Source organism: Apodemus sylvaticus, chromosome 10 (assembly GCF_947179515.1).
Source record: "Apodemus sylvaticus chromosome 10, mApoSyl1.1, whole genome shotgun sequence".
Classification (NCBI taxonomy): Eukaryota; Metazoa; Chordata; class Mammalia; order Rodentia; family Muridae; genus Apodemus; species Apodemus sylvaticus.
Genome location: NC_067481.1, coordinates 65,484,910 through 65,512,786, shown reverse-complemented (window position 1 = coordinate 65,512,786; position 27,877 = coordinate 65,484,910). Strand labels below are relative to the sequence as shown.

The 27,877-nt window shown below is 43.4% G+C and overlaps 1 protein-coding gene across 1 annotated transcript in view; it reads left to right on the top strand.

Annotated features, from left to right (window-relative positions):
- LOC127694413 (uncharacterized) overlaps positions 1–24,932 on the top strand; it is a 35,139-nt gene extending 10,207 nt beyond the window's left edge. The window contains exons 4-10 of the mRNA XM_052195946.1: positions 342–434; positions 2,290–3,944; positions 12,154–12,612; positions 14,016–14,138; positions 19,079–19,205; positions 21,215–21,307; positions 22,571–24,932. Of these exons, the coding sequence (XP_052051906.1) occupies positions 342–434; positions 2,290–3,944; positions 12,154–12,612; positions 14,016–14,138; positions 19,079–19,205; positions 21,215–21,307; positions 22,571–23,952 (3,932 nt within the window). The 3' untranslated portion in view covers positions 23,953–24,932. The remainder of the gene's footprint in view (positions 1–341; positions 435–2,289; positions 3,945–12,153; positions 12,613–14,015; positions 14,139–19,078; positions 19,206–21,214; positions 21,308–22,570) is intronic.
- Positions 24,933–27,877: the final 2,945 nt, after the last annotated feature.

Below are 27,877 nucleotides of genomic sequence, written 5' to 3'. Positions count from 1 at the left end.
TAAATCTGTGGATATTCTTAAAATGTTCTCACTGGTCCTGTCACTGCCTAAGACCCACAATAATATATATGTTAATTTTATGTGTATGGGTGTTTTGCCTGAATATACATGTCTGTGCTCATGGGTGTAGTGCCTTTGGAGGCCACCACAGGCATTGGGTCCCCTGGGACTGAAACAGTTGTAAACCTCCATCTAGGTGCTGGGAATTAAACCCAAGTCTAAAGCAAGAGCAACCAGTGTTCATAACCTCCAAGCCATCTCTCCAACCCAATGTCTCATCATTATTTAATGGCCTGACTTAGCAGTTGGTCAAAACTTATACAGTATTTCCTATTAAATAGATCAGTGTGATCCCAAACCTGAGTTGATCCTGAGGTTGGAGAAAGAAGCTGGGCCATGGAAGGAAGAAAATTCCCCAAACCAGAGGCTCCCAGGTCAGTGAGTGCACCTCTGGACAAAGATGCCAGGCTGAGGAAGCTCATCAGATGGTGGCTGTGTTAAGCTCACTCATCCAACAGTCAGTATATGCAGTCTGTAGGGAAGGCTTTTTCATGTAAATGCATGCCACTTGTATAAGGATTTCCTAAAGGAACAGGTAGAACACACACACACACACCACGGGATTTATTAGAGTGGATTACAGGCTGCGACCCAGGTAGTCTAACAAAGGCTATCCCAGCAGAAAGGCCAAGGATTTGGTACTTGTTCAGTCAGTGATACCGATGTCTCAGTAGTGTCAATGTGGTCCTGAAATTCCAGCGGATCCTAGAAAGCTGCTGTCTTCAGGATCCACTGGACTCCTGTAGGAGTAGGTTCTAAAACCAGTGAAGTAACACCTCAGCAACAGGACAGATGCACTTGCCAATAAGAGTAAGAGCACACAGGCTTCTCCCATGACCTTTCATTTAGGCCACCAGAAAGTTGAAAGTTTGGCTGAGATTTAGGGAAGGCCTCCCCACCTCAAATGATCCAATCAAGGAAATCCCTCAAGGATATGTGTGGGTGCTTGGGTTTTAGTTGATTCCAAAAATAGTCAAGTTGACAACCAAGATCGGCCATCACACTGCTCTCGCTGTTTTTGACATGTATTATGTTAGGCTTAGCAAATCCAGTTCATACCTTCACTTATTAATTCATTCCCTCTAATTTTGGTTTTTTTATTATCTCAGGCTAAACAAATTCTGTTCACTTTGTGTTGGTTCTCAGACATGTTTGTTGGTCTGCTCCATCTTATAGACAGGATTGCGTTTTCTTATGCCTGAGGCTGTTTGGCTGATGTTCTTATGAATCGAGAAGCTTATCAGCAGGCTAGAGAGCTCTGGAGTGTTGAGAAGCAGAAATGTTGGTATTAAAGGGGTCGTCACCCATCCCCCAAAGTTTTCCCAGAATAAAGGAAGAAAAAAAATAAAATCTAAAGAACACACAGTCTTAAGATTATTACTTTCTATTGATTTAATTTTGGATCACTGATTTCTAAACCTAATATACAATGCATAGGTGAACACGAACGCTCAAGAGTGCTTGTTATCTCATTAAGAATCCAATTTTGATATTAATGGTTTGGAACTAATGCTGCAAATGTAGGTCTCTGCCCGCTAAGGGGCTGATAAGAATATAAGAAGATGAAGTCATGTATATGAAGATAGAACTTGTGAGCCTGAGGAGCACCTGGCATACCTCAAAGATGGGTGCACGTGAAGCTCTCTGTGGCGCCGAGGAGACCTTAGACTTGAAGGTCAAATGCACCACAGATTGCTTGTTTCTGGGCTCATATATCTGTACTTAGGATGTGTACCTAGGGATTGTACTAAGTAAGTAGCTATCTAGTTTTCCTGGTGGAAATCAGTCTTACTCAGCATATTCAATGAATTTATACAGCAAAGTCCATTTGATTTGAAAGTTTGGTGAGTCAGAATTCCAAAGCCCAAACAAAGACCTGGAGAAGTGTGATTGTATCACTCAGCATGTGTGTGTTCACACAGATGGGAAAAGGCCAGTCATTAATGTCAGACCTGTGCAGAAATCTCACACCTCCAGTATTGTGGTATGCCTTGGCTTATAGAACCAAATGTTTGTAGTTTTCATATTCATTATATAATTCAGATTAAATTAGGAATATTGAGAATCCATACTACTGAATATAGAGTGAGATCATTAGTATTTGAAAAACACTGGAGATGTCTGCATCATTTCATCAAGAAATTCTTTCTTAGATAACAGACAAGAACACTGCACTTGATGTATATGGGTACTAACCAGAAAGCCTTCCATTTCTTTATTTCCTTCTAGATATACAGAACGTGGATGACAGGAATGAGGTCAGCCAAGACAGCCAAAAGATACGCGGATGCAATCTGGTAATTGCCAAGAGCAGCGCATCAGCTGAGAGGGCTACAGCAGGAAAAGCACTGAATAGTTTGCACCATGTTTTAGATCTGTCTGTAAAGAACCGCACATCTTCTGGAACAAGCCCTGGGGCACTTAATAGTAGGGACAGTGTGCTTCTTCCTAGGAAGCCCAGTGAGATGCAGGCTAGAGAGGAACTTGATCTTCCTGATGTAACCAGGTTGTCCCCCAGACTTCCTGAGCCGCTCAGTCTGTGTCCCAGTACTGAATGTGAAGAGCAGCATCTTCAGGACTGTGGGCCGAGCGAAGCCTTCCACGGGAAGCCAGTGTGGTTACAAAAACCATTCTCTATGAGAGATCCCTCCAGTAAGTTGAGGGACTACAGGAAAGAGTTAGAAAAGTTAGCTCTTCCTGCCAAAGGGGAAACTCGGCCACAGGTGCAAACTTTTGAATGCAAAGTGTGTGGGAAGTTATTCTATAAAAATTCCCATCTCACACAGCATTTAAAAATGCATAAAGAAAAGAGATGTTATAAAGGTAGGAATTGTGAACCAATACTCAATATACAACCAAAACTCCCAAAACATCAGAGCTTTGGTGTGGGAGAAGAGCCTTATACATGTAATGATGATGAGAAATACATTTGTCCAAAATCAGAAAAAGGTGTGCAGCAGAAAATCATAGTTGATGGAAGGATTGTGTGTGGGAAGACCGTGTACTCAAAATTAAATTGCAGCGTTCAGCAGAACCCTCACAAGGATGTGAAATCCCATGAGTACAATATATCTATCAAAACAATTAGTAAGTCAGACTTCCATCAGCTGGAGACACCTCACAGATACAAGAGAGTGTATGAATGTCATGCATGTGGCAAAACCTTTAGTCATACACCACATGTCTACTCACACTCGGGAGCTCACGCGACTGAGAAACCCGATGAGTGTGAAGACTGTCGGCAGTTGAAGCTCGTAGTGAGCCAGCCAGCTCACACACAGGAGAAACGCTATGTGTGTAATGTGTGTGGAAAAGCCTTTTACAAGCGAGCCCACCTACACGCACATCAGAGGACCCACACAGGTGAGAAGCCATATGACTGTAAAGAATGCGGGAAGTCTTTTAGACTGAAGTCATTTCTTGTTGTACATCAGAGGATTCACACGGGTGAGAAACCCTTTGCGTGTGATACGTGTGGGAAAAGGTTCAAGCAGAGGACGAGTCTCTACACACACATAAGAATCCACACAGGTGAGAAGCCCTACCAGTGTAAAGAGTGCAGGAAGTCATTCATTCTCAAGTCATACCTCACTGTGCATCAGAGAACTCACTCGGGGGAGAAGCCCTATGAGTGTGACGTATGTGGGAAATCCTTTAAGCAAAATTCCCACCTTCATGCACACAAGAGAACTCACACAAGTGAGAAACCCTATGAGTGTATTGTATGTGGCAAAAGTTACAAGCAGAGTCCGAGCCTCTACACACACAGGAAAATCCACACCAGTGAGAAACCCTATGAGTGTAAACAGTGTAGAAAGTCATTTAGTTTGAAATTCCACCTCACTAGACATCAGAGAACTCACACCAGTGAGAAACACTATCAGTGAGATGTGTGTGGATGAGCCTTGAAGCGAGTTCACGCCTGTGCCCATTAGAGAACTCATCCGGGTGGGAAGCCCTCTGAATGGGAAGAGTTGGTCTGCAACAACTCTCTACCACTAATCCTCTGCCCACCAGGGATTCAGTGATGAGAACCTGTCAGGATTGTGTATGTGGAAAGGCCTGGCAACTGGTTCACTCATCAGAGAATTCATACAAGTGACAGACCTTTATAATTAAAAACTAAGAAAATATTTCAGCCAAAGATACGTAAAAGAACTCACAAACATGAGAAACCTTAAGAGCATATAAATGTAAAAAAAAAAAAAATCTCAACCATAAAATCCAGCTTGTCCATCCAAACACATACAGTTGGGTGTAATATGAAAAATAGACAGTTGTGGGTAACGTAAAAACACACAGTTGGGCATAATGTATGTAGAAAAGCCTTTCTCCACATGCTATATCTCTGTAGTCATTAGGCAGTTTACACCATATAAAACCTCTGTGAATGTAGAAAATCCTTCAACCATAGGTCATTCTTCACCACATACCAAAGAAGACACATGGGGCCATCTTCATAACTGTTGTTCATGTGCAGAAAACACTTACTTGAGACAAACCTGCGTGTCCACCTGAAAACTCAAAACTGAGAAACCCTATGACTGTAAATATGGTAGGAAATATTTCAACCATAAGCCTTCTGTTGCTGTGCATGAAAGAAGTCACGTAGGTGAGTAACCATATGTACACGGTGAGTATGATGTAAGCGGAGAACCCTTTGGGAGGTGTCAAGTCTATACATTGAAGAACTTGCACTACTGAGGAACCCTAAGAGAGTAGTCTACACGGAAAGGCCTTCTTCAGTAGGCAGACCTCTCTGAACATCTACCAGAAGCACATGAATAATGTGTATGAGAAACTTACTGTATGGGTGTGAGAAACATACCTTCACTCATGCCAGTGTAACCACTGTATCTGAAAGAGCCACACAAGCCCTCAGGATACATTTGAATTAGCACAGGGGAGACACTGTAAGACAGGTAATAATGTGGGAAATGTTTCTGAGTAAGAAGTTGTGCAGCACAAGTTCCCACAACAGAAGCCAGGAGGCAGAGTGCCATGTGCTTCTGTCCCTGCACTCGCAGACTGTGTGTGCAGCCCATCTCTGTGCTAACCTCCTAGTAGAATACAAATGTGTGTGCTGTATTCATTTCTACCCCACTGTCCCCAAATCTTAAAACAGACTCTCCCTTGCCCAACATCCGTAGTTGACCCAAGAGTAGATAACCTCTGACATGTTTGAGAGCCTCGTATAGAAGGACACTGTGGCTTAGGAATGTGTGTTGTCCAAAGCTGTGGTCCTCTTTCGTTTCTGCCATCTTGAAAGTGTATAAAAGAGAGATCTTCACCATCTGTTATGCTCAGACCCACAGCCGTCAGTTCACTCTAAAAGGTGGTTGGGACAAATAGTGATTGTCTTGTTAGAAAATGCTCAGGAGAGAGGACCTCATTGCCGCCCAGCATTCTCATGGTGCTTTGTGGGGAAGACGAAATCTTGATAAGACTTCCACACATCCCGAGTGTGTTCCCAGTAGGAACAGCACAGAGTGCCCATCCCGTGTATGTGTGAGACCTTTCAATAAAATTTCCAGTTGGGTTTCAAAATTCCTTGATCTGGGAAAGTTATCACTATGGAATCTGTATATTAAGTTTTTGGAGAGAAATGTTAAATCTTGTATTCCAGTGGTTTTAAAAAATCTGCACACCAGGAGAGGAGTATTGGTGAGACTGCCTATCGGTGGGCATCAGTCTCTGTCTGGGACATTCGTGATGTAAGTAGAGTTTCAGAGTGGCCAATGGCACATACAGGGATATAGCTGGACAGCCTGCAGTATGTTGGATGATATACTCATGTATGTATGGTTCATGTCACATCAATCATGTTCCATGATGAAACTCAGCGGAAGAGACTCTCCGCTGAGAGTTATACATGGCTTCGTGCTAAACATGGTGTAATGTATGTTGATCTTTCCCGCATTTGGTGCTGTTCTGGCCTGTTAACTTCCTCCTAGATTCACACGTTGTATTAGACACTTCCTTAGTCTTGTAGCACATCTAAATGTGTATGACAGTTATTACTGGCTCAAGGAAATAAAGATACTGTTTTTCTAACATGACATCTCGGAGTGGGCCTCTGCATCTGATAGGGAAAGCATTTACAGAGAAGAGCTTACACATGAAAGGATGTTTGTTCACAGCTAGTGTGTGAGTTGATTTTGGACTGTTGTGAACTATAGTGCTCATCCCCTTCCACTCTCAGGTACTTTTCTCCTTGAAATGGGGCATCAGCATAGGTGTGAGTATTTGCACCAAATGCTCTATAACTGAGATTTCTTTAATTTCCATTAAAAAATAGAACCTGTCTCAATGTGATGTGCTGAGATTAGATAGAATACTTGCCATGTAACATGGAACATGATGAAAGATATATCCTGTAAACATTACAGTAAATTAATTTACAAGTGTCTTATAAGTTGGTAGGAAGCTACAACAAAATGTTGAGAGTTCCATGACATATCTTAGAATGTACCAGAAAGACAAATGGAGATGTGGAAGAAGTAAGCCTTCCATTGTACACTGACCTGTGGAGGCAGAACTTCAGAATCCAAATAATCCTTTATTAGTAGATCCCATTAATTATCAATAGTGTTGTGTAGAACCACTGGAAAGGCTGATATGAGAACTAGGGGAGGTATCTTTTGTGGGAGGGTGGTTCATTTACTAACAGGATTGTGTTTCTCTTGGGCCATAAGAAATAGTCACCAAGTTAAAAAGCAACATAAGAATTCTTGGAACAGTGATGCTTGCACAAAATAATAGCACTTGGGAGGGAATGTCAGTGTTGAGTTTAATACCTGTGTAGGGAGTCACTCCCAACCCATACACTACTCGAGCACACATATATATGCACGCGCACACACACACACACACACACACACACACACACACACACACACTTGTACCTATGACTCTGGTTTGACTTAAGCATCTCTGCCACCACGCCTGCCAACCTCCCCAGTAGTAGACCTAGTAGATAGTCGCATAAATACTATTTTATGTGCAGATTTAAAAGGGAAATGGTAAGGCATGTGGGGAAAACAACATTGCCAAATTAAAAATTATTGTTCCAGAGAACAGTAAATTATAGTTCACAATGGTATTTTAGATTCAAAGCAAAATAAGTACTGTGGAATATTAAAACAGTCAATAATACAACATCCCTAAATTTGTATTTAACAGTACTTCATAGTATATAAAGGAAAATGTTCGAGGAGGCAAGCTTGGAACTAGAGTTCTGTATTTAGAACAGTAGGACTAGAGGAGACATTGAGAAAGTATACAATATTTCTCAATACAGAAAATATTTCTTATATGGAAGGCATGGTAGTTCTACTTGAGCAGACTTTGACTATGTGGAATCCCAATACTGGGCAACCAAAGCAAACTACAATACTTCCTCATAATGGCTGTCTTAAGAGGTCCCCATCTTGCCTGTCCAGCACCTGTCAATCTTCCCTTTGCTCCTGGTGCCTGGCCCTCTTCCCCAGGAGGTCTGCAGGGGAAGCAGATTTTTCCCTAGCACAGTCTCCCTTGCCTTGTACCACAGCCAAGACATGTATGGTGGATTGAATGAGAATGATCCCCCTGGGCTTCTGTATTTGAATGCTTACTCACTGGGGAGTGAAACTGCTTGAGAGGATTAGAAGGATTGGGGGCGTGGCCTTGTTGGAGGAAGTGTGCTGACTCAGGTACTGCTCGCTCACTCAGTCCAAATCTATCTTACTCGGTTAAAGTCCAAGGGAAACATTTCTGTTCCCAGTGTTGATCACATCTACATTACTGTGAGAAAGCACCCAAGGTAATCAACTTAGGGAGAAACACTGATTTTTTTTTTTTTTTTGCCTCATATTTGCAAAAAATCCAATTGATGGATGACTGTCTTTTCTGTTCATGGCAAGGCAGTTAAGGAGGGAGACATGCCAGAGGTATGTTTTCACACCTTGGAAGCTAAAAGCAAAGGGGAGACAAACCTAAGAAAGCTAAAGGAAGATGGGGCTTCAAAGTCGCGTGTTTGGTATGTTTCCTCTCTTTGAGGCCTGCCTTCTACAGATGTGCCAAGTACCAGTTGTCTTCACAGAGTCTGTGGGTATATTAAAGCATTTATACCAAAGCCTCCATAATTGATAGGGCTTAGAAATATCAGATACAGAAGGGGTTGCTATAACTACCTATTTATCTCTCACATAAAAACTGACGAGATTACACTGAGAAACCCACCTGTGTTCATTGCGTTCAAGATGAGAATGAGGGCTGCAGGTGGCTCGGTGGTTCAGAGCACATGTTGCCCTTGCCTAGGGTCTGAGTTTAGTTCCCAGCACCCACATTGGGTAGCATACTCTACCTCCAGCTCTAGGGGGATCCTGTGCCTCTCGCCTCTGGGGTCCCTCCCACATGAGTGCAGACATTCAAGTACCTTCAGAAGCCAGGAGTGGTGGCACACACCATTAGGCCCAGCATTTGGGAAGCAGAGGCAAGTGGATCTCTGTGGATTGAAAGCCAGCCTGGTCTATAGAGGGAGTTCCAGGACATCTAGAGCTAAATAATAGATCCACTCTCAAACCAAAACCAAAAAAAAAAAAGAAAAGAAAAGAAAAAAAGATTTGTAGCTTTGAGACTAGAGAAATGGCTCAATGACAAAGAGCTCTTACAGAGGACTCGGATTGGTTCCAGTACCTGTACTTAATGGCTCAAGATTGCCTATAACTCCAGTTCTAAGGGATCTTGTGCCTCCGTGGGTACTGGATGCAAGTGGTGCACATAGAGACAAGCAGGCATGTATATATACATAAATTTTTAAAAAAAGAAAGTTAAGTTTTGGCCTGGAGATATGGGTCAGCAATTCAAAGCATTACTGCTCTTCCAATGAGGACCTGAGTTGAACTCCCAGCACCCACACTGAGTTGCTGACAAACACCTCTAACTCCAGCCCTGATGGCAGGGAGAGACTCAACTGGATGCCTCCAGCCTCTTTGAGTACCTTATGCATATGCACACACCCTATCACACGCATAATTAATAAAAACAGGTTTTAAAATTGTACATTCAATATATGCACATCTGACTATTACAGAGGAATTAAAAATAAACATGTATAGGTAAACAATAGAGAATGGACTAAAGTAATAAAGTTTAAAGATGCATAATAAGTATGTGTTGAAGCTGTAAAGCATCTATTATATTGTTTGGTTTTGTGGGTATTTTTCTGTAATGAAATATGCATGCTCATGTAAAATATACATACATTTATAAAAAGCAAAGTACAGTCAAGTGTGGTGGTAAATGTCTATAATCCCAGAACATGGCACAAGCCTAATAGCCCTATAAAGACTGGAAGATAAGCCCGGTATTACCTTCAGTGTTATCTTCAGCTACATACTGAATTTGACATCAATCTGGGCTGTGTGAATTATCTCAAAAGCAAACAAAGTTGACAGTGTTAGTGCCTAAGAACTTAATTGCTGGGCCAGGTCAGAAGCTCAATGGTTAGAATGCTGTTCAAGGATTTGCAACGCTCTGGATTTCATATCTACCCATTGAAAGTGTTCTCTATTAAAGAGCAGGAACTGGAGGGGTTGCTCGGTGGTTAAGAACACTTGTTGCTTTTAAAGAGGACAGGGGTTCAGTTCCCAGCACCCACATGGCTATTTATATAGCTATGTTTTGCTACATTCAAGGGCATTTTGGCACCTTCTTCTGATCTCCTCTGGCACCAGACTTGCAAATGCTGCAATTACACACATACAGGCAAAACACTTATACACATAAAATATAAGTCTTAAAAACAAGAACAACAAGGTCTTGGATACCTTTTAGAATAGGCAAGACCAAAGTTATTGAGATCAAAGTTATTATTGCACACATGTTCGCTGTGTGATAATTCATTGAGCTTCTCCTAGGTGGAAAGCACAGTTATTTTGTTTGCATGCTATACATTAAAAAAAAATCTTCAGTGTTATATATGTCTCAAAAAATCCCATGGCAGTTTCTCAGAATAATGAAAGAATCCAGTGCTGTGTCCCTGTTTGCCTGTCCTGTCATCAGAAGGATGGTAATTGTCTCCAAATCTTAAGCCTTGGGCAGCCCATAGACTCACCAGTAGCTAGTGCAGTTTTGTAAGTGGTACGCTCACATTTAATTTTTTTTAAATATGCGTGTGTCTGTGCAGGAATGTGTAAGTGTGAATGAAGGGGTCCACAGACACCAGAAGGTGTTGTTGGGTCCCCTGGGACTTGAGTTACAGTGAGTAATGAGTTCTCTTGTGTGGGTTCTAGAGCAGAACTTGGGGTCTTTGTGCTCAGATAGGTGCCTTTACCAATGACACATGTCTCCAACCCCAAATCTGCTTTTTTTCTGTTTTTTTTTTTTTTTTTTTTTTTTTTTTATGATACAACATTTCCTTGCACTGTCCCAATACCATGATGCTCACCAGGCCCACAGTGAGAACAGCGTCGTTCACACAGCAGGGCACCGATGGAACTGGATTCAGTCAGGACAGGTTTTGACCCAGAAAGCACTCCTAGGTACTCACTCGGCCTCTCCTTCATCTCTCCCAGGCACTGGTCTCCTCCAGTGACATCAAACAAAGCACCGCCTGGAGATAGTTGTTGCAGAATAAGGTGAAGCATTGTCAAGGGTGAGAGCAAGGGAGTGAGCGAGCCTCCATTAGAAAGACTCCATCTACACCACATACTGACCGTTTCTGGGGCAACTCCCCAGAGTTCTATCCAGGAGGCTGACAAGCTTATCTGGATTAACTTGTAAGAATGGGGCAATTGTATGCCTTTGGTGTTGTATTTTACTTTTGAGACAAAGCTCTTACTTTGTAAACTTGGCTGTCCTTAAAAAAATAAAATTATATAATATAAAGTTATATTATATCTGTGGCCTGAAACTCACAGATCTGCCTGCCTTCATACCTCTTTAGTGCTTGAACTAAATATGTGGACCACCACCCAGCCTGTATCTTTGCTTTTGTAATCTTTGAAGAAGTTTCAAATCTCACACTTCTACCCGGAGTCAAAGGGATGGCTCAGGTCCTCCTCTTCTGAATTTAAAAAAAAGAAAAAAAGAAAAAAGTGAGATTTAAAAGAAAGTTATGATGAAACATAGGAAAACAGCCTTCCCTTAATGAACAAGCAACAATTCTCTTCCATTTTTCTTCCTTTCACATGGAATTTTAGATTTTGAAGAGGGGCAGTTGTGTCCATGATCCCTATTTTCATGTGGCAGTTTGAATTCTAAGGGTGGTTGTGGTACTTTGGTTTTCTTTAACTTAGCACGTGCCCATCCACAAAAGGCCTGATAACGCCTGTCTAACTAGCTAACTGCCTAATAAATAGGTAGTTTTTGTATGGGTGTTTTGTCTGCCTGTCAGCCTGTGAATGTGTGCATAATGCCCATAGAGTTGGGAGGATTCTTGATCGTGAGCTGCCATATAGGTGCTGGAAATTGAACCTGGGTGCTCTGGAAGAATAGTGCTGTTTAAAAAAAAAAAAAATTAGATATTTGCTTTATTTACATTTCAAATGGTATCCCCTTTCCTCATTACCCCTCGGGAAACCCCCTATACCATCCTCCCTCCCCCTGCTCATCACCCACCCCCCATATTCTAACTTGCATTCCCCTATTCTGGGGAATCAAGCCTTCATAGGACCAATGGCCTCTCCTCTCATTGATATCTGAAATAGCCATCTTCTGCTACATATGTACCTGGAGCCGTGGGTCCCTCCATGTGTACTCTTTGGTTGGTGGTTTAGTCCCTGGGAGCTCTGGGGATACTAGTTGGTAGTAATATTGTTCCTCCTGCAGGGCTGCAAACCTCTTCAGCTCCTTGGGTCCTAAGAATATTGCTCTTAACCACTAAGCCATGTCTCCAGAATTATTATTTGTTTGTTTGTTTGTTTGTTTGTTTATATTCTCCGCCCCGTCACCTTTCTCTCGGTCTCCTTTTTTGTCCCCCATGAAACAGGGTCTCTGCCTGGAATTCAGAGATCTGTCACCTCCGGGCTGGGATTAAAGGTGTGTGCCGCCACGCCCACCCAGCTAAAACTTTTTTTTCTTTTGGCATAAAGCAGTTGTTTCTGGGTTTAGCCTCACGAAGCATTCACTTTAGAGCTTTGGTGTATTCCAAATGCAACGATGTCACTAGCGAGTGACCGGGATGCCCTAAACTGTATAAGCCCCAAAGACGGTCTCACCGGCTCTGAGATCCGGGCGGCTCCCGCGAACTTCCGGTCTATTTCCGGCGTCGCCATCTTGCTTCCGGTTTCCAAGGGGGTTGGATTGTGGCCTCAGTCCTGCGCCAGCCTGTCTGGACATCTACGCGTTGTCAGACACCAGCCTTCTGGTGAGTACAGCTGGTTTCTGCCTGCAGGGGCGGGCGCTGTGCCGCGTGCAGATGGCGCGATCCCGGGAGTCCTGTGCGAGCTGAGTTCACAACCTCTGTCGCCCTCGGTTCTGGCGTGGCAGAGCCGACCCTCCTTGATGCTGCAAGGAGATTTGTCTTCAGCCTCCTTGTCTTCATCTCGCCTCCTCCTAGTCCTGACCCCGGTGCCACAACTGCTGAGTCTAGTGTCCCGTCGTCTAGCAGTGACAGTCCTAGATCCTAGAGCAGCCTGACGTGTGGGGAGAACCTGTGCTGGGGCATCTCCTCTCCTCTCCCTTATCTGGAAGGCTCTTAAGAGTATTGGCTTCTGTGGAGAGAGCACGGTAATTGCACAGACTTTTTACTGCAGCAAAAACAAACGTTCTGTTCACCTCAGGCAGGCACTTGGGAGTGACCAAAGGAAGGACTCCACCACGGTCCAACTTGGTGATCAGTTGAGTTTATTGGGCTTACTTATTCAGTGAGGCTGAATGACTACCACCACCACCACCACCCAGACCACCACCACCCAGACCACCACCTCCCAGCCCAGTATATATGCTGACTCATGGAGCCTCATATTCAGTAAACTTTTAATTTCCTGCATACTCTAGCTCACTAGGAAGGTGAGAGATACCATGGGAATAATGGTTGGAATCCCAGATGAAGGTCCTTAACTATCCCCCTCCTACTTTAGAGCGTAACAGCTCCATTACCACTATGGTAGACCTGTGTTACTTGGCTTATTTCATTGACAGGGACTTCTGATCAGGCTCTGCTCCAAGATGGAGAGAGGTGATCCTGTTGTGCCCAGAGGAAAGCCACAGTACTATGGTGAGCTGTGGAGCGTGCTGTTTTGCACAATGTGATTTCATTACTTGTGAAAACAAAGTGATTCCTGGATCCCATGGTAATTATACTTTTCATTTCTTCAGGATCCTTGATTAAAACTTAGATGTATGAACAGGGCATGGTAACACAGAACTTTAACCATAGCCTGCTAGCATGGGCAACCGCATTCAAAAACTATACTTTTGTCACACCGAGGCCCTGCTGGCCAAAGCACAAGAAACAGCAGAGATAAGGGGCATTGTGAGAGGGAGATACACCATCTGTGGACACCACAGGCAGGATCTGGTTAAACAGTGTTTCCAAGGTACTGCAATAAATAGGAGTTGTGTTCATTTACAGGTACAGTCCTGGACCAAAGGCTTAGATTGCACAAAGCATTTTGTCCCTGAAACTTAAATATGGGAACCAAGAAATGTGGATGGAGTTCTGTATGGTACTTGTGCATTGATGGGAAAATAGGAAATCCTGTTCAAGTGTTTTCTGTATCATGTTCATGATTAACGTCATGCTCATTAAATGTCCGTTCCTAAACCACTGCAGTATGTATTCATGACAATAGTTACCAAGCAAGCAGCAACTGCTTTCACTAACCTCTGGGTAAACAATAGGTTTAACTTCTCATATAATTATGTTCTTTCCGTTAGATCTGTCGTGGTGGCTCTCACCTGTACGACTCTGTTCCCACACCGGAGGCATCTTTGTCCTGTTCTGGTTTTTTGACTCAGCAACTATGTAGAGATATTGGAATCCACAAACGAGGCACAGCAACAGCCTGCAGCTTCTGTTGCCCGTCTTTTCCAGCAGTGATTGCAGGGTTCTCCATGTGCCTCGGAGAGCAAGGAGAATGCGCCCAGTTGTGGTGAGTGGTGTTACAGCTCCTGACTTGTCCTTACACTGCGGTTTAAATGCTTTGTGAGATAACTAAAGTAGAAATGGAAAATAAGCATGGGAAACATACACAACCATAATAAGATTATAATGTTGATATAGCTACAGTGTATAAATGGCGTTAGAGTCATTTGAACTGTGCAGTTGGTCACTGGCTTTTCTGGCCCAGAGCCATTTGTGGTAAAGTTTGAATGGACCCCGGGAGGAAAATGTGATGATTCTCAGGGCCTCGTGAGCACAGGCGCATTGAGGAATACAATGCTTCACTCCAACCCAGGGCCGAGCACAGTGTTCACACTTGTCATGGTTTGCTGCTGCTCAGACACGTGTTTCAACAGAATGTTAAATTATAGCTAAATGATAACATGATTCTCTAGCTGCCTTTCTCGAAACTTCTGCCACATTTGAAGCTACTATCTGGGTTCTTGATGTGAATTTTTTTCCATTTCAGGTTTTTGTGCATGCACTCGTATGTGTGTGTGTGTGTGTGTGTATGTGTGTGAGAGAGAGAGACAGAGAGAGAATGAGAATATTTTTATTTATAGACATGGACAGATGTACGTGTGAGTGCACATGTGTGCCTGTAGAGGTCTAATATGATGTTACATGTCTTTCTTGGTTACTTTTCTTTATGTGTCAGGGCCTCACAGGTCTGGCTGGTCTAGCCTGCCAGCTTACCCTGAGAATCCTTCGTCTCTGCCTCCCAATTATTAGTATTATAGGCTGCCACTATACCCGCCTGGCTTTAATGTGGGTTCCAAGGATCAGGACTCCGGTCTTACGCGTGTAGCAAGCACTTTTCCTCCGTGTAGCAAGCAGTTTTCCTTAACAGCCCTTTCAGTTTCTGTCATAACCCCACTGATACTTAACATCCGGTCGTCCTTGTATTCTGCTTTCTATCCCTTCCGTTTCCGCTGTAGACTTAGTGCTTCAGGCCTCTGTGGTTTGACGTCCTTAACTATTTCCATGTAGCTTGTCCCTTTTGCTCAACTTTAAGGTCATAAGTTGGACTCCTGTGTTGATGTGCAAAGGCATTCCAAGCTCCCCTTGCCAAATGAAACACATCCTCTGTTCTTTCCCTGCATATGGTATTGATAACAACAAACCAGATGGCTTTTGCCGTACACTAGAAGGTTTTTATTTCTTTTTTTTTTTTTCTGGACTCTCCTTCATCCCTCGTTGTCCTTTGCTTCCTAAGGACCAGCATTATGAGCTGCAATCCTGCTGGCTCTGTTATTCATTCTTGAGCCAGATGCATGCAGCATGTGATGCTGTGGATGGAGAGGAAACGTGGTTACCTAAAGACAAATGGATACTTTCTTATTCACACTGGAACTCTCCATCTCTGCCAGACTGGAAGGGTCTGTTTCCTCAGTGGTAACGCCCAAGTACTGATGAGACATACTGCTAACAGGCAGGCATGGCGAAGGCCTTGAGAGTACGTGGGAGAAGAAGGCAGTGGGACGCCATTTGAGTCATGAGAAAAGCGCACAGACCACAAGTAAAAGCGGGAACTCAGATCTGGATATTACGTGGTGGTAGATTATGCAGTATTATCAGTTTCTGTCTCAAAAATATCTCAATATGTTATCAAAGAGCACCAGAATTTTAATGGAACCACTCATTTCACAGGCAGCAAGCATAGCTTGGGCAGACTTAAATTCACAGGTTTTGCCCTTGTCTCTGCCTTCCTGAAGCTTCTACCCTGATACAGAATATGGGGATTGACCCTATAAAGACACAAGATGCAGAGCCAGGTACGTTACCATGCCTGCAGGGCAGCAGCAGAGTTCTGCACACAGCAGTATGTGCACTGAATTAGGGCCAGTGCAATGATGGATATCTTCCCCACAGGCAGAAGCCAGAGTGTGGGAAGCAGCAGGTAAAGATGAGGAGAGTTCCACAGGCTCATCCCCATACCAATCTGCCCAGTGGGCTGGGATCATGGTCAGCAACCTGGAAGGCACGTGGTTGGAAAATGGAGGCCCGAAACATCTAAGGGGCAGGAATGTTGGCATACCATGGTAAATACTGGAAGGAAGGAAGATGTCTGTGTGTCCTTCTCCACCTCACCACAAGGTGATCTCAGCAAAGGTCCTAGCACGTGGAGCCCAGGGATTGGGAACTCTTTGGTTTCTATTCCAAGTGACCTTGCTCTCTCCTGGCCAGGGTGTCTTAGCTGCAGAAGGGCAGTACATCTCCCAAGAGCCACAGTTCAGATTCTGTTGAGCCTGTGGGTCTGACTTCAGTCTGGACAGTGTTGTTCCTCTTGCCCTGAGGTGAATTCAGAAGGGAGTTGGTGTGCTGACAAGGCTGGCGAGCCAGACTGTTGTGCAGCACGGAGAAGCCTGAGGGGGGAGGTCTCTTCTGGCCTTCAGACGCTGGCCATTCCTCCTTCCTTGTTCCCAACCTAAAAGTTAGTAGGTTTTGTGTTTTTCCTGTTTTTATCACCTGGTAAACACTGTGCCCATAGAAGCCTGCTAAGACTTGGCTGCCCACACAACCTCCTGTCTTTATATCAGCTTCTTCCTCGGCCCCAGCTCAGATTTCCTGTGTGCTGCTTTGTACTGTCCTCCTTTTGTTGCTTAGAAATGATTTTACTTTTTCAAATTTAAAGGTTTATTTTATATAATGAGTGTTTGCCTGCATGTATGCATGTACAATGTGTGCGTCTGAATCAAATCATCTGGACTTGAAGTTAGAGATAATTGTGAATTAGCATATAGATGCTAGGCACTGAGAGGGGTGGGGCTTTGTAAGAGCAGCAGGCCCTCTTAACCACGGAACCATTTTTCCAGGCCCTAAAATAATTATGTTTAACATTTGTGTGTGTGTGTGTGTGTGTGTGTGTGTGTGTGTGTGTGTGTGTATCAGAAAGCAACTTGTGAAGATCAATTTTCCTATCACTCATTAATGGCTATGTCATAGGCCTCCACTGTGCCAATTTCTATGTTGTTTCCTGGTTTAAAATGTTCAGTTTTCACCCAGGAAACGTGTTGGTCACTACCTACAAGTTTTGAGGTTCCTCAACTCAACTGTAGGTTTTATAGTACCTAAAAAAAAATTAGAGAATTCAGAAATGTCACTGTACCCATGGTTAGCATTTACGCCTAAGGAAGGTTTCACTATAGTCGACAAGGTCCAAGTGTCACCTTGTAGAAACTCCTACTGTCTTCTGTCAGTGGCAACAGTACCCAACAGTTGCCACAACCATTTGTCACACAGTGAATCTCCTCCTACCTAATATGTATATGTAGAGTCTTTCTTGGGGTTCAGTCACGTAGATGTTTGCCCTTAGTCTCCTGCCTAGCAAGTATCAGTTCAGCTGATAGTGCCTGGTCCTAGCCTGTGCCCCAGATGCCTGCCACCATCAGCCTAGAGACTATCCACAAGGCCCAAAGGTAAGGTGAGATTCGTGGTCCCCTAGACAGCTCCCTACTGCATTCTTGAAAAAATTTCTAAATTCTCTACGGTGCCCAGTGCATAGTAAGTACTGTGTAACTCATTCTTACTCAACGGAGGGAGAAAACCATCTGCTTCTGTCCTGACCAGACAGCCGCTTTCCGTGAGTATTTTCAGTTTCAGGGTTCAAGTGCGTGGTTGCAAACGCAGTGACTGCAGAGCAAGAGCAGTGCACCGTTCTTTGCTCCTGCCTCCCCGACACCGGGTCTGGTCACTTCGTAATAGCTGTCTTATAATAGCCGTTTGGAGGTAAAGCTTAACATTCATTTTTGTTCATGTGTGCACCTGTGTCAGAGAATAACTTGCAGGAGCTGGATCTCTCCTTCTGCCATGTGACATAGGGACCAAATTCAAGTCACCAGCCTTGGTGGCAAGCCTTCGCCCACTGAGTCATTTCACCAGCCCAGAAGTAAAGTTTCGTTTCATTTACAGAAAGCAATTAGTTTTCTTGTGACTATTGTTTCTTTTGTCATGTATTCAAATCTCTTGACTTCTAGTTATATCATTATTAAACTATAGTTTCTTTCAGAAAGGCTTTTTTCTTTCCCAAAATATGCATGTGTGTTCATTTATGTTCATGTTCGTGTTTTGAAACAAAGTCCCTCATGCGTCCTGGGATGATCTTGAACTTGAAATCATCTCGCCTTTACTTTCCAAGTGCTGGGATCACAGATAAGAACCACCATACACCTTGAAGTATACTAAGAAATTATCTAAGATCGAACTTTCTTGTTTTCTCAGAATAAAGTTTAAAGTCTTGTGCAGTTCTCAATGTCTGCATCTTTTCCTCAGTTACTGAATACAAGTATGTTTTCCATTTGTTTCGTGCCCTAAGTTGCTTTAAAGCAATTTAATCTTAGTTTGATGAAGCTAGCTGCCTCTGCAATTTCTAATTTTTTATTTTCTTTGTAACCGCTTGCTGTAAGCTCTTGTTTGTCCAATTGCCTGTCTAAGGTCATTGTAGCTCCTGCCCACCGCAGTGATCGTCACTCCCTAGTTTCAGTCTACCCCGAATGTAGACCAGGCTTGCCTCAGACTCAGAGATCCCCACCTTGGCCTGCGTGGATTAAAGGTGTACATCAGTACACTTGCCTGTCATTATAGGACACCAGTGATGCGGATTTCTTCTCAGATACCAGCAACTCTTCTAGGAAGGATGTATAAGGCTACCTATGGAAATGAATTTGGAAGTATATTATGAATAACAATTTTGTAGTTGAGGTATGTATTTAAGTAGAAAACCAAAGGAATAATAATAATATGAATATATTTACTACCTTAGTCACTCATCACCAAGCTAAGAAGTTTGTCTTTTTTGGGGGTGGGGGGAGCATCCTTCCTTAATAAAGAATCTCATCTAAGAAGATCCTGTGGAGAGCAGCGCCTCACATAGTCCTGTCTCTGACCTAAGGCTGAAGGCTTGGGTTGAGAAAAGTCGTCTCATTCCAGGGGCTGGTGTCCTTTGAGGATGTGTCTGTGGACTTCACCTGGGATGAATGGCAGGACCTGGATGACACGCAGAGGAAGCTCTACAGGGACGTGATGCTGGAGACCTACAGCAGCCTGCTGTCCTTGAGTGAGTGGAAGTCCCAGCAGTGCTCTTAGCAGCTGTTCCTCTTTGGTGAATACAGGAACCACTTCAGCCAGTGGGGGGTGGTTGTTGGTTTTGTGTTTCCTCTGTGCCTGTGCCCATGCCCGTGCCCGTGCCCAGAGCCCTATGTATTCTGAGAAGGGCAGAGCCTCCAGGCCTTTTACTGATGCACAGTGACTCCACATTTATACTCAGAGTTGTCATTTGTGCAGTCTACATGATGGTGTTTTATACATCTGTGAACTTAGATATATCATTTCTGTCTGTTGAGAACACGTAAAACCTTCCCTCTTATTCTCTTTCTAGTTATTTATTTAATGTATATGAATATGTTGCCTGCTTTTATGTATGTGTTCTGTGTGTGCCTGGTGCCCAAGGAGATCAGAAGATGATGTCAGATCCTCTGGAACTGGAGTTATGGATACTTGTAAACTGCCATTTGTGTGCTAGGAACCAGATCCAAGTCCTTCGCAAGAAAAACACATGTTCTTACCCCCTGAGGCATCTCTCAAGCCCTGTAAAAGCCTTCCTCTTCCTTTCAAGTACTTGCTGTCCACTGCAGTTAGCTTTGTGTGCTGTGGAGCTGTGGGAGTTATGTTTCCATCCTGCTGTTTCCCTGCAGCTGACAACCATCTTCCCTCCTTCCCTCAAACAGTTCCTAGGCTCCCATGGCTAGATGTTCGTTCTTTAGGTTTCAGGCTGACATCAGCTTCCAACCATAATGATCTCCCTCACTTAATGTGTGTCCTTCAGTGGTCTTATGGGAGAAACTTAGGGCCTTTTCCTTAGCTGGATGAGCTCACCCTCTCTTTATATAGCACATTTTCTTATCAGTTCATCTGAGGGTGGACGACACTAAGATAGAGTCAGTATCATGTCTTCTGCATGTGATGCTGCAATAACTACACAGGGTTCTCTTTAGAAAGAGATGTCCCATGTGTGAGTGAGTGTGTGTGTGTGTGTGTCCTATAAGAAGCAAATACTTTGTGATTGGATAGTCCGACTTACTCCCTGGTTGAGTAAAAGGACTCCCAGTTGATAGCTGGTCTAACTCCTCTCAGGGCACTCTGAGGACACTACAGCTGGTTGTTCTCTCCCCTGAAGGGAGATTACTGTGCATTACAAGCCAGCACAGTTTCAGCGTTTCTAACTGACTTCTGCTCTCGTTGGCTTTAGTGAATTCTGGTGACTCTGCAGTCCTGTTCTCCCAGGGAACAGAAGGGGAGGACTTCCCTTGTGGTCTGACAGGTGCTTTGACTGGTACAGACATTAACTTCATTTACAACGTGAATTCCTGCTTATGTACAAAGCTGCCAGATCCAATCACTTGGAGAGCTGGCTAAGAGAGTCCCTTCTCTTAGCCAGCTGTGTCCCCCGGTGGTGTTCCAAGAAAAGGCTTCTCTCCAGTCATCTCTTCTTGCCTAATTTTAGTGGTGTAAGGTGATCTGGTAATACCAAGAATAGAGTAGCAGAGACTGGACCTGAATCCAAGAAACCAAAAGATTTTTATCATTAAAAAAAAGAAAATTAACTCTTACTGTTATTGCTCTGTTGCTATTTTGTTTGTACTAAATTCTTATCCATTTTTTTCTCCTTAGCTCCTGCTTTCCTCTACTTCCTGTTATGGGGTTCTTTGGGGGGAGCAGGGTGGGAGGGGTACTTCAGAGCACACAGATTCCCATCTACTGATCTTGCCAACTCATGCAGTGTCCAGCAGGGGAAGTTTAGATTTTTGTTAACTCAATGTATTTTTAAATTTTTCACTTGTTTTTGTTTTGTTTTTTTTCCCCTTGATACATGTGGTCAGGCAGAATAATGCTTTTATTCTGTAGGGTTTTTTGTTTTTGTTTTTGTTTTTTTTTTTTAATGTCCTCAACACTGGTTATAAATGCCATGTTCTCCTAGAGTGTTCATACTGGTCCTATCATTGCTGAGAGTCTGAAATCAGTATTTTATAACTGAGGTACAACTTGTGCAATAATTCCTATTAATAGATCAGTGTGATGCCAAACCCGCATTGATCCTGAGGTTAGAGCAAGGAGCTGGGCCATGGAAGGAAGCAGATGCGGCAGACCAGAGCCTCCCAGGTCAGTGAGTGTGCGCAGTGCTCCAGCCCCAGTGAGTGCTCCAGCCCCTAGTGAGTGCTCCAGGCTTGTGAAGCCTCCCAGGTCAACGAGTGTGCACAGAGCTCCAGCCCCTAGTGAGTGCTCCAGGCTCGTGAAGCCTCCCGGGTCAGTGAGTGTGCGCAGGGCTCCAGCCCCTAGTGAATACTCCAGGTTCCTCAGTGCTCAGATGCTGGATATGGGCAGTTCTTTTTATTCAGTTTTGCCATGTCCAATCTTGAGACTAACTTCTTAATCTGATGTTTGTTGTATCATGTCCAAGGGAAGCTCACATTGGCAAATGGACCCTCCTTTCCTGTTTTTGCTATGTATTTCCATAGGTCAGCAAATTCTGCTCACTTCTTAAACATTTCGTTAAGTAGTTCTTCTAAATCTCATCCTTTTCCCTTCTGTTTTTACATAATCCTTCACTTGAAGCATTTGTTCATGGGGTTATTAATGTACTCATCACTTTTGAGTCCTCCTAGACTTTGGTCTGCTCTGTGGGACCAATAGTGGTAATCCAACAAACTTGCCCTGTTTAAAGAGCATGATAACCACGAAAATAGGTTTCCTTAGATGGATAAATGAATGAAAAAATATATGGTGGTTCGATGGCCAAAGAGTTTTGAGGAGATTTTTTTAAAATGTAAAATTCAGATTAACTTTGAGACTTACAAATTTGGTACATAATTCATAGATTGATAGAAGTTCTAGCCTTCAGAGTGGTTGGGATTTCATTAGCAATTCTGAAGTAACAGTATTTCTAAGTCATTATTGAAAATATAGGTTTCAGGTACTCACCTGCAGAATTCTAACATGAAAAGAGATGTTCAAAATCAAATAATTATACCAAGATACCAGAAATTCACGGAACACCTGTAAAGGCTCCAAGTAGGATAGACCAAGGTTTGGTGTGACATCCAGGAGATCTCAGGCATGGAGGCCAAGGAGCGGGCCCTGCTGAGCGGCTCCTATTTGATGAGGAAATTGTATGTAGTTGTCCTTCAACCGTTTTCACTGGAGAACTTAGGCTAAGTCAGCAGATTGGTGCAGCACTGCTATGAAATTTTAACCCAGTGGAAGGAAGCTCTGCAGGAGCAGCAGGTGCTCTTAGCCTCTGAGCCATCTCTCCAGACCCTGGTTTGTAATGACATCATCAGTGAGGTACTGCGCCACTTTTGTAGTAGTGTTCTGTCAGAATGGCTTCTGTACTGTTCATGTGGGGCCACTTTTATTTCCTTTCAGCTCTGCAACCTGTGAAGAGCCTGAAGGAAACCAGAAGGGACAATCGAAAGAGACATTTGAGCCACCTGGTAATCACTGGCAGCACATCAGCTGAGGAGAGGGGCCAATTTGGGGAAATACTTAATATGAGTTCAAACCATGTTTTGCACCTGGCTGTTAAGAATAGGAGCTCTTCTAGAATGAGATCTGAGGTGCTTGATCCGTGGGAAAATGTGTATCTCCCTGGCGGGCCCATTGAGGTGCAGGCTACAGAGGAACTTGATCATCTCAGTTCAGTTAAGATCCCATGCAGACCTCCTGCACCTCCTAGTCTGGATCTCAGTGTTGAAAGTGGACAGCGGCACGCCCAGTGTGCTCAGGCTGGCGAAGCCTTAGATGTGGACGCTGTGTGGACGCATACCGTGTCTCCTGAAGACAGCTCGACGGACGCCTTTGATGAGTTGGCTCTTACTGCCCGAGAGGGGACTGGCGTAAGGGAAGAGACTTTTGATTGTACCATGTGTAAGAAGTCATTCTCTGACCAGTGTAACTACACTCAGCATTTAAACCCACACCTAAAAAGCCAGTGTGCTAAGTGTACTGACGGGGAGCCAGCATCCCGTACCAAGGCAGGCCTTCAGCACACTCTGCACACATGGGGAAAACCCCGTGGATATAACAACGACAAGAAATGTGTGCATCAGATGCCGAAACTGAGGGCTGATCAGAGTGTTTTCTCAAGTAAAGAGAGTGATTGCGTGAAAACATTTTGCCCAGACTCAACTTTCAGTGTGCAGCAGAGACCACACACAGGTAAAAAGCCCCCTGAGTCCAATACATCTGTAAAAACCAACAACCAGCCTCGTAGACGACACAGATGTGGGAGAGCCTATCAGTGTAAAGTGTGTGGGAAAGCCTTTAAACACACACAAAATCTCTATTTACACCACAGAACTCACACTGGGGAGAAGCCCTATGAGTGTAAAGAATGTAAGAAACTATTCAGTGTAAAATCAAATCTCAGCGTACATCAGAAAACCCACACCGGCGAAAAACCCTATGAGTGTAACATATGTGGTAATGCCTTTAAAAGGCGGTGTGACCTCACTATTCACCAGAGAGTCCACACAGGCGAGAAGCCCTACGAATGTAAGGAGTGCAGGAAAACGTTCAGCATAAAGTCAGGGCTCATTGTACATCAGAGAATTCACACAGGTGAGAAACCATATGAGTGCAGTGTCTGTGGGAAACGTTTTAACCAGAAGTCAAATCTCTCCACACATGAGAAAATCCACACAGGTGAGAAACCCTTTGAATGCAAAGAATGTAGCAAATCATTTAGTGTCAAGTCATATCTCACTATACATCTGAAAACTCACTCCGGTGAGAAACCTCATTCATGAAGTCTGGGGAAGCCTTCTGTGAGAAGCCAAACCTCCACAGGTGTCCTAGTGCAGACACAGGTCAGCAACCCTGTGCACACGGAATGTAGGAGAAGGGTAAGCCGGTTTTCCTCCCCACAGACTGCAGAGAGGAGAAGAGTGATGCACCCTGTGCACGTAAGGTTGCAGAGACTCTGTGAGTCTTAAGTTGGATCTCATGGTTGGTTAATCAGTGAACTCAAAACCCGAGAAACCTACTAGTGTGGGATCTGTTCAGAAGACTTCTGCCAGATGTCAGACTTTAGCTATTGGAGAAACTGCAGGTGAGAGACCCTCTGACTGTGAGGCCTGGTTTGGCCAGTCTGCAGTAAGACTGGAGAATCCCTACTGATAGAAGCCCTGAGGGTGGCTGTGTGGAAAAACCCTTAGAAGTCACATCTCTCAGAAGCTTGGGCTCCCACAGGTGAGAAACCCTGTGACTGCAGCAAAGCACGTCAGACATCTGTCTTCTCTCCGTGTGTGTCACTGAGGCTCTGTCAGTGTAGTCTACAGAACGGTCACCTGCCACATGCCAAACCTAGTACACATCAGAGAACCCTCACCACTGAGAGGCCTTATGGTTGCCAGGACTCGGAAGCATTTCCAACAAATGTGTAGCGGGGTCCTCAGGTAGAAAAGCCCTGCAGTGGAAAAGGAAGTCCCAACAGCAGATAGCTGACTGCACTTCACACACACAGCTGAGAAGCAGGTGGTGCATGCAGTGTATGTAGAGAAACTTTTTCCTGTTTGTCAGATCTCAGCAGTCCTTAGATGAGGAGCCCTTCAGCTGTACGGCATCCTTTACTGCATACCAAAGAAGGAACGCAGGATAAGCCATAGCAATTTAATGTGTGCAGAAACTGGGTTCTGTAAAACAAAGACATCTGCCGCCACTAGAGCACCACACAAACACAAAACCCCATGAGTATAAAAACTGAACCAAAAAAAAAAAAGAACAAAAACCTAGTAAATTTAAAGAATGTAGAAAATATTTTATATTTTTGGGTTATGTGCAAGAACTCATAGGTAACACACATGAGTAAGTATAACATAAATGTGTGTGCATCAGAAAACCCATCACAAAGTGTGATAGATAGACAGACAGATAACATTTTGCCCAGTGGAAAACACTCTGGAGAGCTCAGAGGCTGGAAATACCTGGATGTAATGTATAAGAACAACCCTTTTATAGGAAGTTGACTTCATGTAGGAGAATTCACAAGAGAGGGGATGCTATTAGCATGGGAAAGCGTATCTAGAATGGTTAGTGATATGCAAAGATGTCACATATCATATGTGAGAGGTCCTATATGCACACGTCTTGTGAGCTAAGATTTGCTTTTCTTCTTTTACCTGGGGCCTGGCAGCCTGTGTGTGCAGAGTTATGGAGAGAACATGTCCTAAGTTTTATCAGAGTGTTAACATTTGTAATGAGTCATTTCTTTCCAACCTCAACCCTGAATGTGTCCTCATGGCCTGAAAGGCAGTTTATCTTGAATAAGAGGGTATAGCAATTGACACTGATTTAAGGACATGTCTTATTGGAGAGAGCGAAGGCTTCATATGTGTTTATAAATCTCTCATTTGTATGAGTGATATAACATTCTATACGAGCTTTTTGCAACATGATGCAAAATCATTGTAACCCATTTTAAAAGCATTTCAGACAGAATCTTTCATGTTAGAAAGTTCACTCAGGAGAGGACCCTTCTTGTCACCTGTATATTTTCAAGCCATTTTGTGGATAAAAAGAATCATGAAATTTCAATAAATTCTAAATGCCTTACCTGGCACCAGCATTACATTAAAAAGATAGTAAAGCTTTTTTTCATGTGTAGAATATATGTATATCCATAAAACATTAAAATTCAAATGTATCAGAAATTATTCATTAAAATGACATTGTCACTTTCTGGGAAGTGTTAGAGTACTAAAATTATGTTTGAGCTGGGTGTAGTGGCATGTGTCTTTAATTCCAGCACCCAGAAGGCAGAGGCAGTAGGATATCTGAGTTTGAGTCCAGCCAGGTTTTCATACAGAGTTTGAGGCCAGAAGGGCTACATAATGAGACCCCCAACTTCATAAAGCAAAAAAAGCAATTGTTGACTGTGCCATGTGATGGATTTGGTCTATATCTGGGGACATTCATGTTTGTCACAACCAAAGTTTAAAAATTGCAGCTAACACTAGTGGCTACCTGGACTGCAGCTGAGCTGCCCAGAGGGCATGGTTGTCCTTTCCCCAGGAGGCACAAACAGGTATCTACTTAGCCCAGATAGGACACTAAGAACAGACCAAAGAAACAGTTCTGTCAAGCTCCAGTCTGGTGAATCCCGTGAGTTTACTGAGCTTACAGAAGTGCGGTTGCAGCGGCTGCATCACTGAAAAGCCCACCCCACCGTCGGGGTGACTGAAAAGTGGAATGCTTGCAGGAAGCTCAACAGGCTCACACCTTGTCAGAAAGCCGCCCCTCCCCAGCAGCCCTTCCTGTTTTATAGACTTGGAGAGTAAATGAGCATTGTGTATCTTGCATATTTGGGGGAGGGGACTTCGTGAGACTTAGAGGCTTATTTCTGAGTCTTAATGAGCATTTCCCCAGGATAGAATGTTTTCATTCAGGGGGTACTGCTACATATCAGGCACAACAGACCCTGCTACACATAAGGTTTGTGCATATGATTTTACCACATTGTCAGGGGTTCTCAGTATGCAGAGGCATGCAGGAAACGCACTTTTTGTAAATTTTTTATGATTTATATTAAGGTTTTCCTCATTAAATTTTATCCTAGGCTATTTCCATCTTGTTAACCTCCGGTTTGTATTTTCTTTTATTTATTTATTTATTTATTTATTTATCATATGAAAGTACACTGTAGCTGTCTTCCACTCCAGAAGAGGGCATCAGATCTTGTTATGGATAGTTGTGAGCCACCATGTGATTGCTGGAATTTGAACTCAGGACCTTCAGAAGAACAGTCAGTGCTCTTAACCAATGAGCCACTTCTCCAGCCCCTAGTTTGTATTTTCTTAATCTTTTAAAATATAACTGTATATGATGTTTGTCACCAACTATCTGCCAATTATAGATGTGGTTAGTGTTTTTCTAACATGGTGATTTCTTAAAGTGAGCCAATATTTCTAAGAGAGTATTAGGGTAGGAAAATATGAATAAAGATATTTTTTCACAGCCTTAGACCTTTGTGAAGAAATGGGACTCATTGCCATCCTCTGTGAGAAACAGTCTTGGAATAATTCCTTGTCGTTATTCTTTCTCATGCTTTCAAATTAGGCACCAACCTAGCTCTGAGTGTATGCTGTGTAACCAAAGTAAGTGTGTGTGTGTGTGTGTGTGTGTGTACATGCGCTGCGCGCGCGCATGCATACATAAGAGCATAGAGCCTGCTTCAGTCAACAGCATGGCTTGCCAAGGGTAGATACAGTCAGTGCTGCTCCCTGGAACTAGTAGACAGTCTAACATCTCGACACAGTAATGAGAGTTACAGTTCACAAGTATAATTTGGTACGAAGTTGCAACAAAATGTCCCTTGACCACACAACACCATCTTATACTTTGCCAAAGTGTGATTTGGCTTTGGTCTCTCTTCTAGATACTTACTCAGAGATTTATCTCAGTTGTACTTCTTGTAATTAGATGAGATTAATCTTCCAATTTTTTTTAAAAGTAAGAATGTGACCTAACTGTGTCTATTAGCATACTGGAATGGGATGAAGTGGGGGGGTCTCAAAACACCTCAGGCTAATCAAGAAGACAGGTGGAGACATGGAGAAAGTCTGTCTTCACTGCACATCAGCTTGTAGTCATGATTTCTGGTGGAGAATTGTGTCCCTCAAATATGGTTCCAATTTTTGCCATTGTAAAAAGCTTTCCAACCAGTATGAGGGTGCC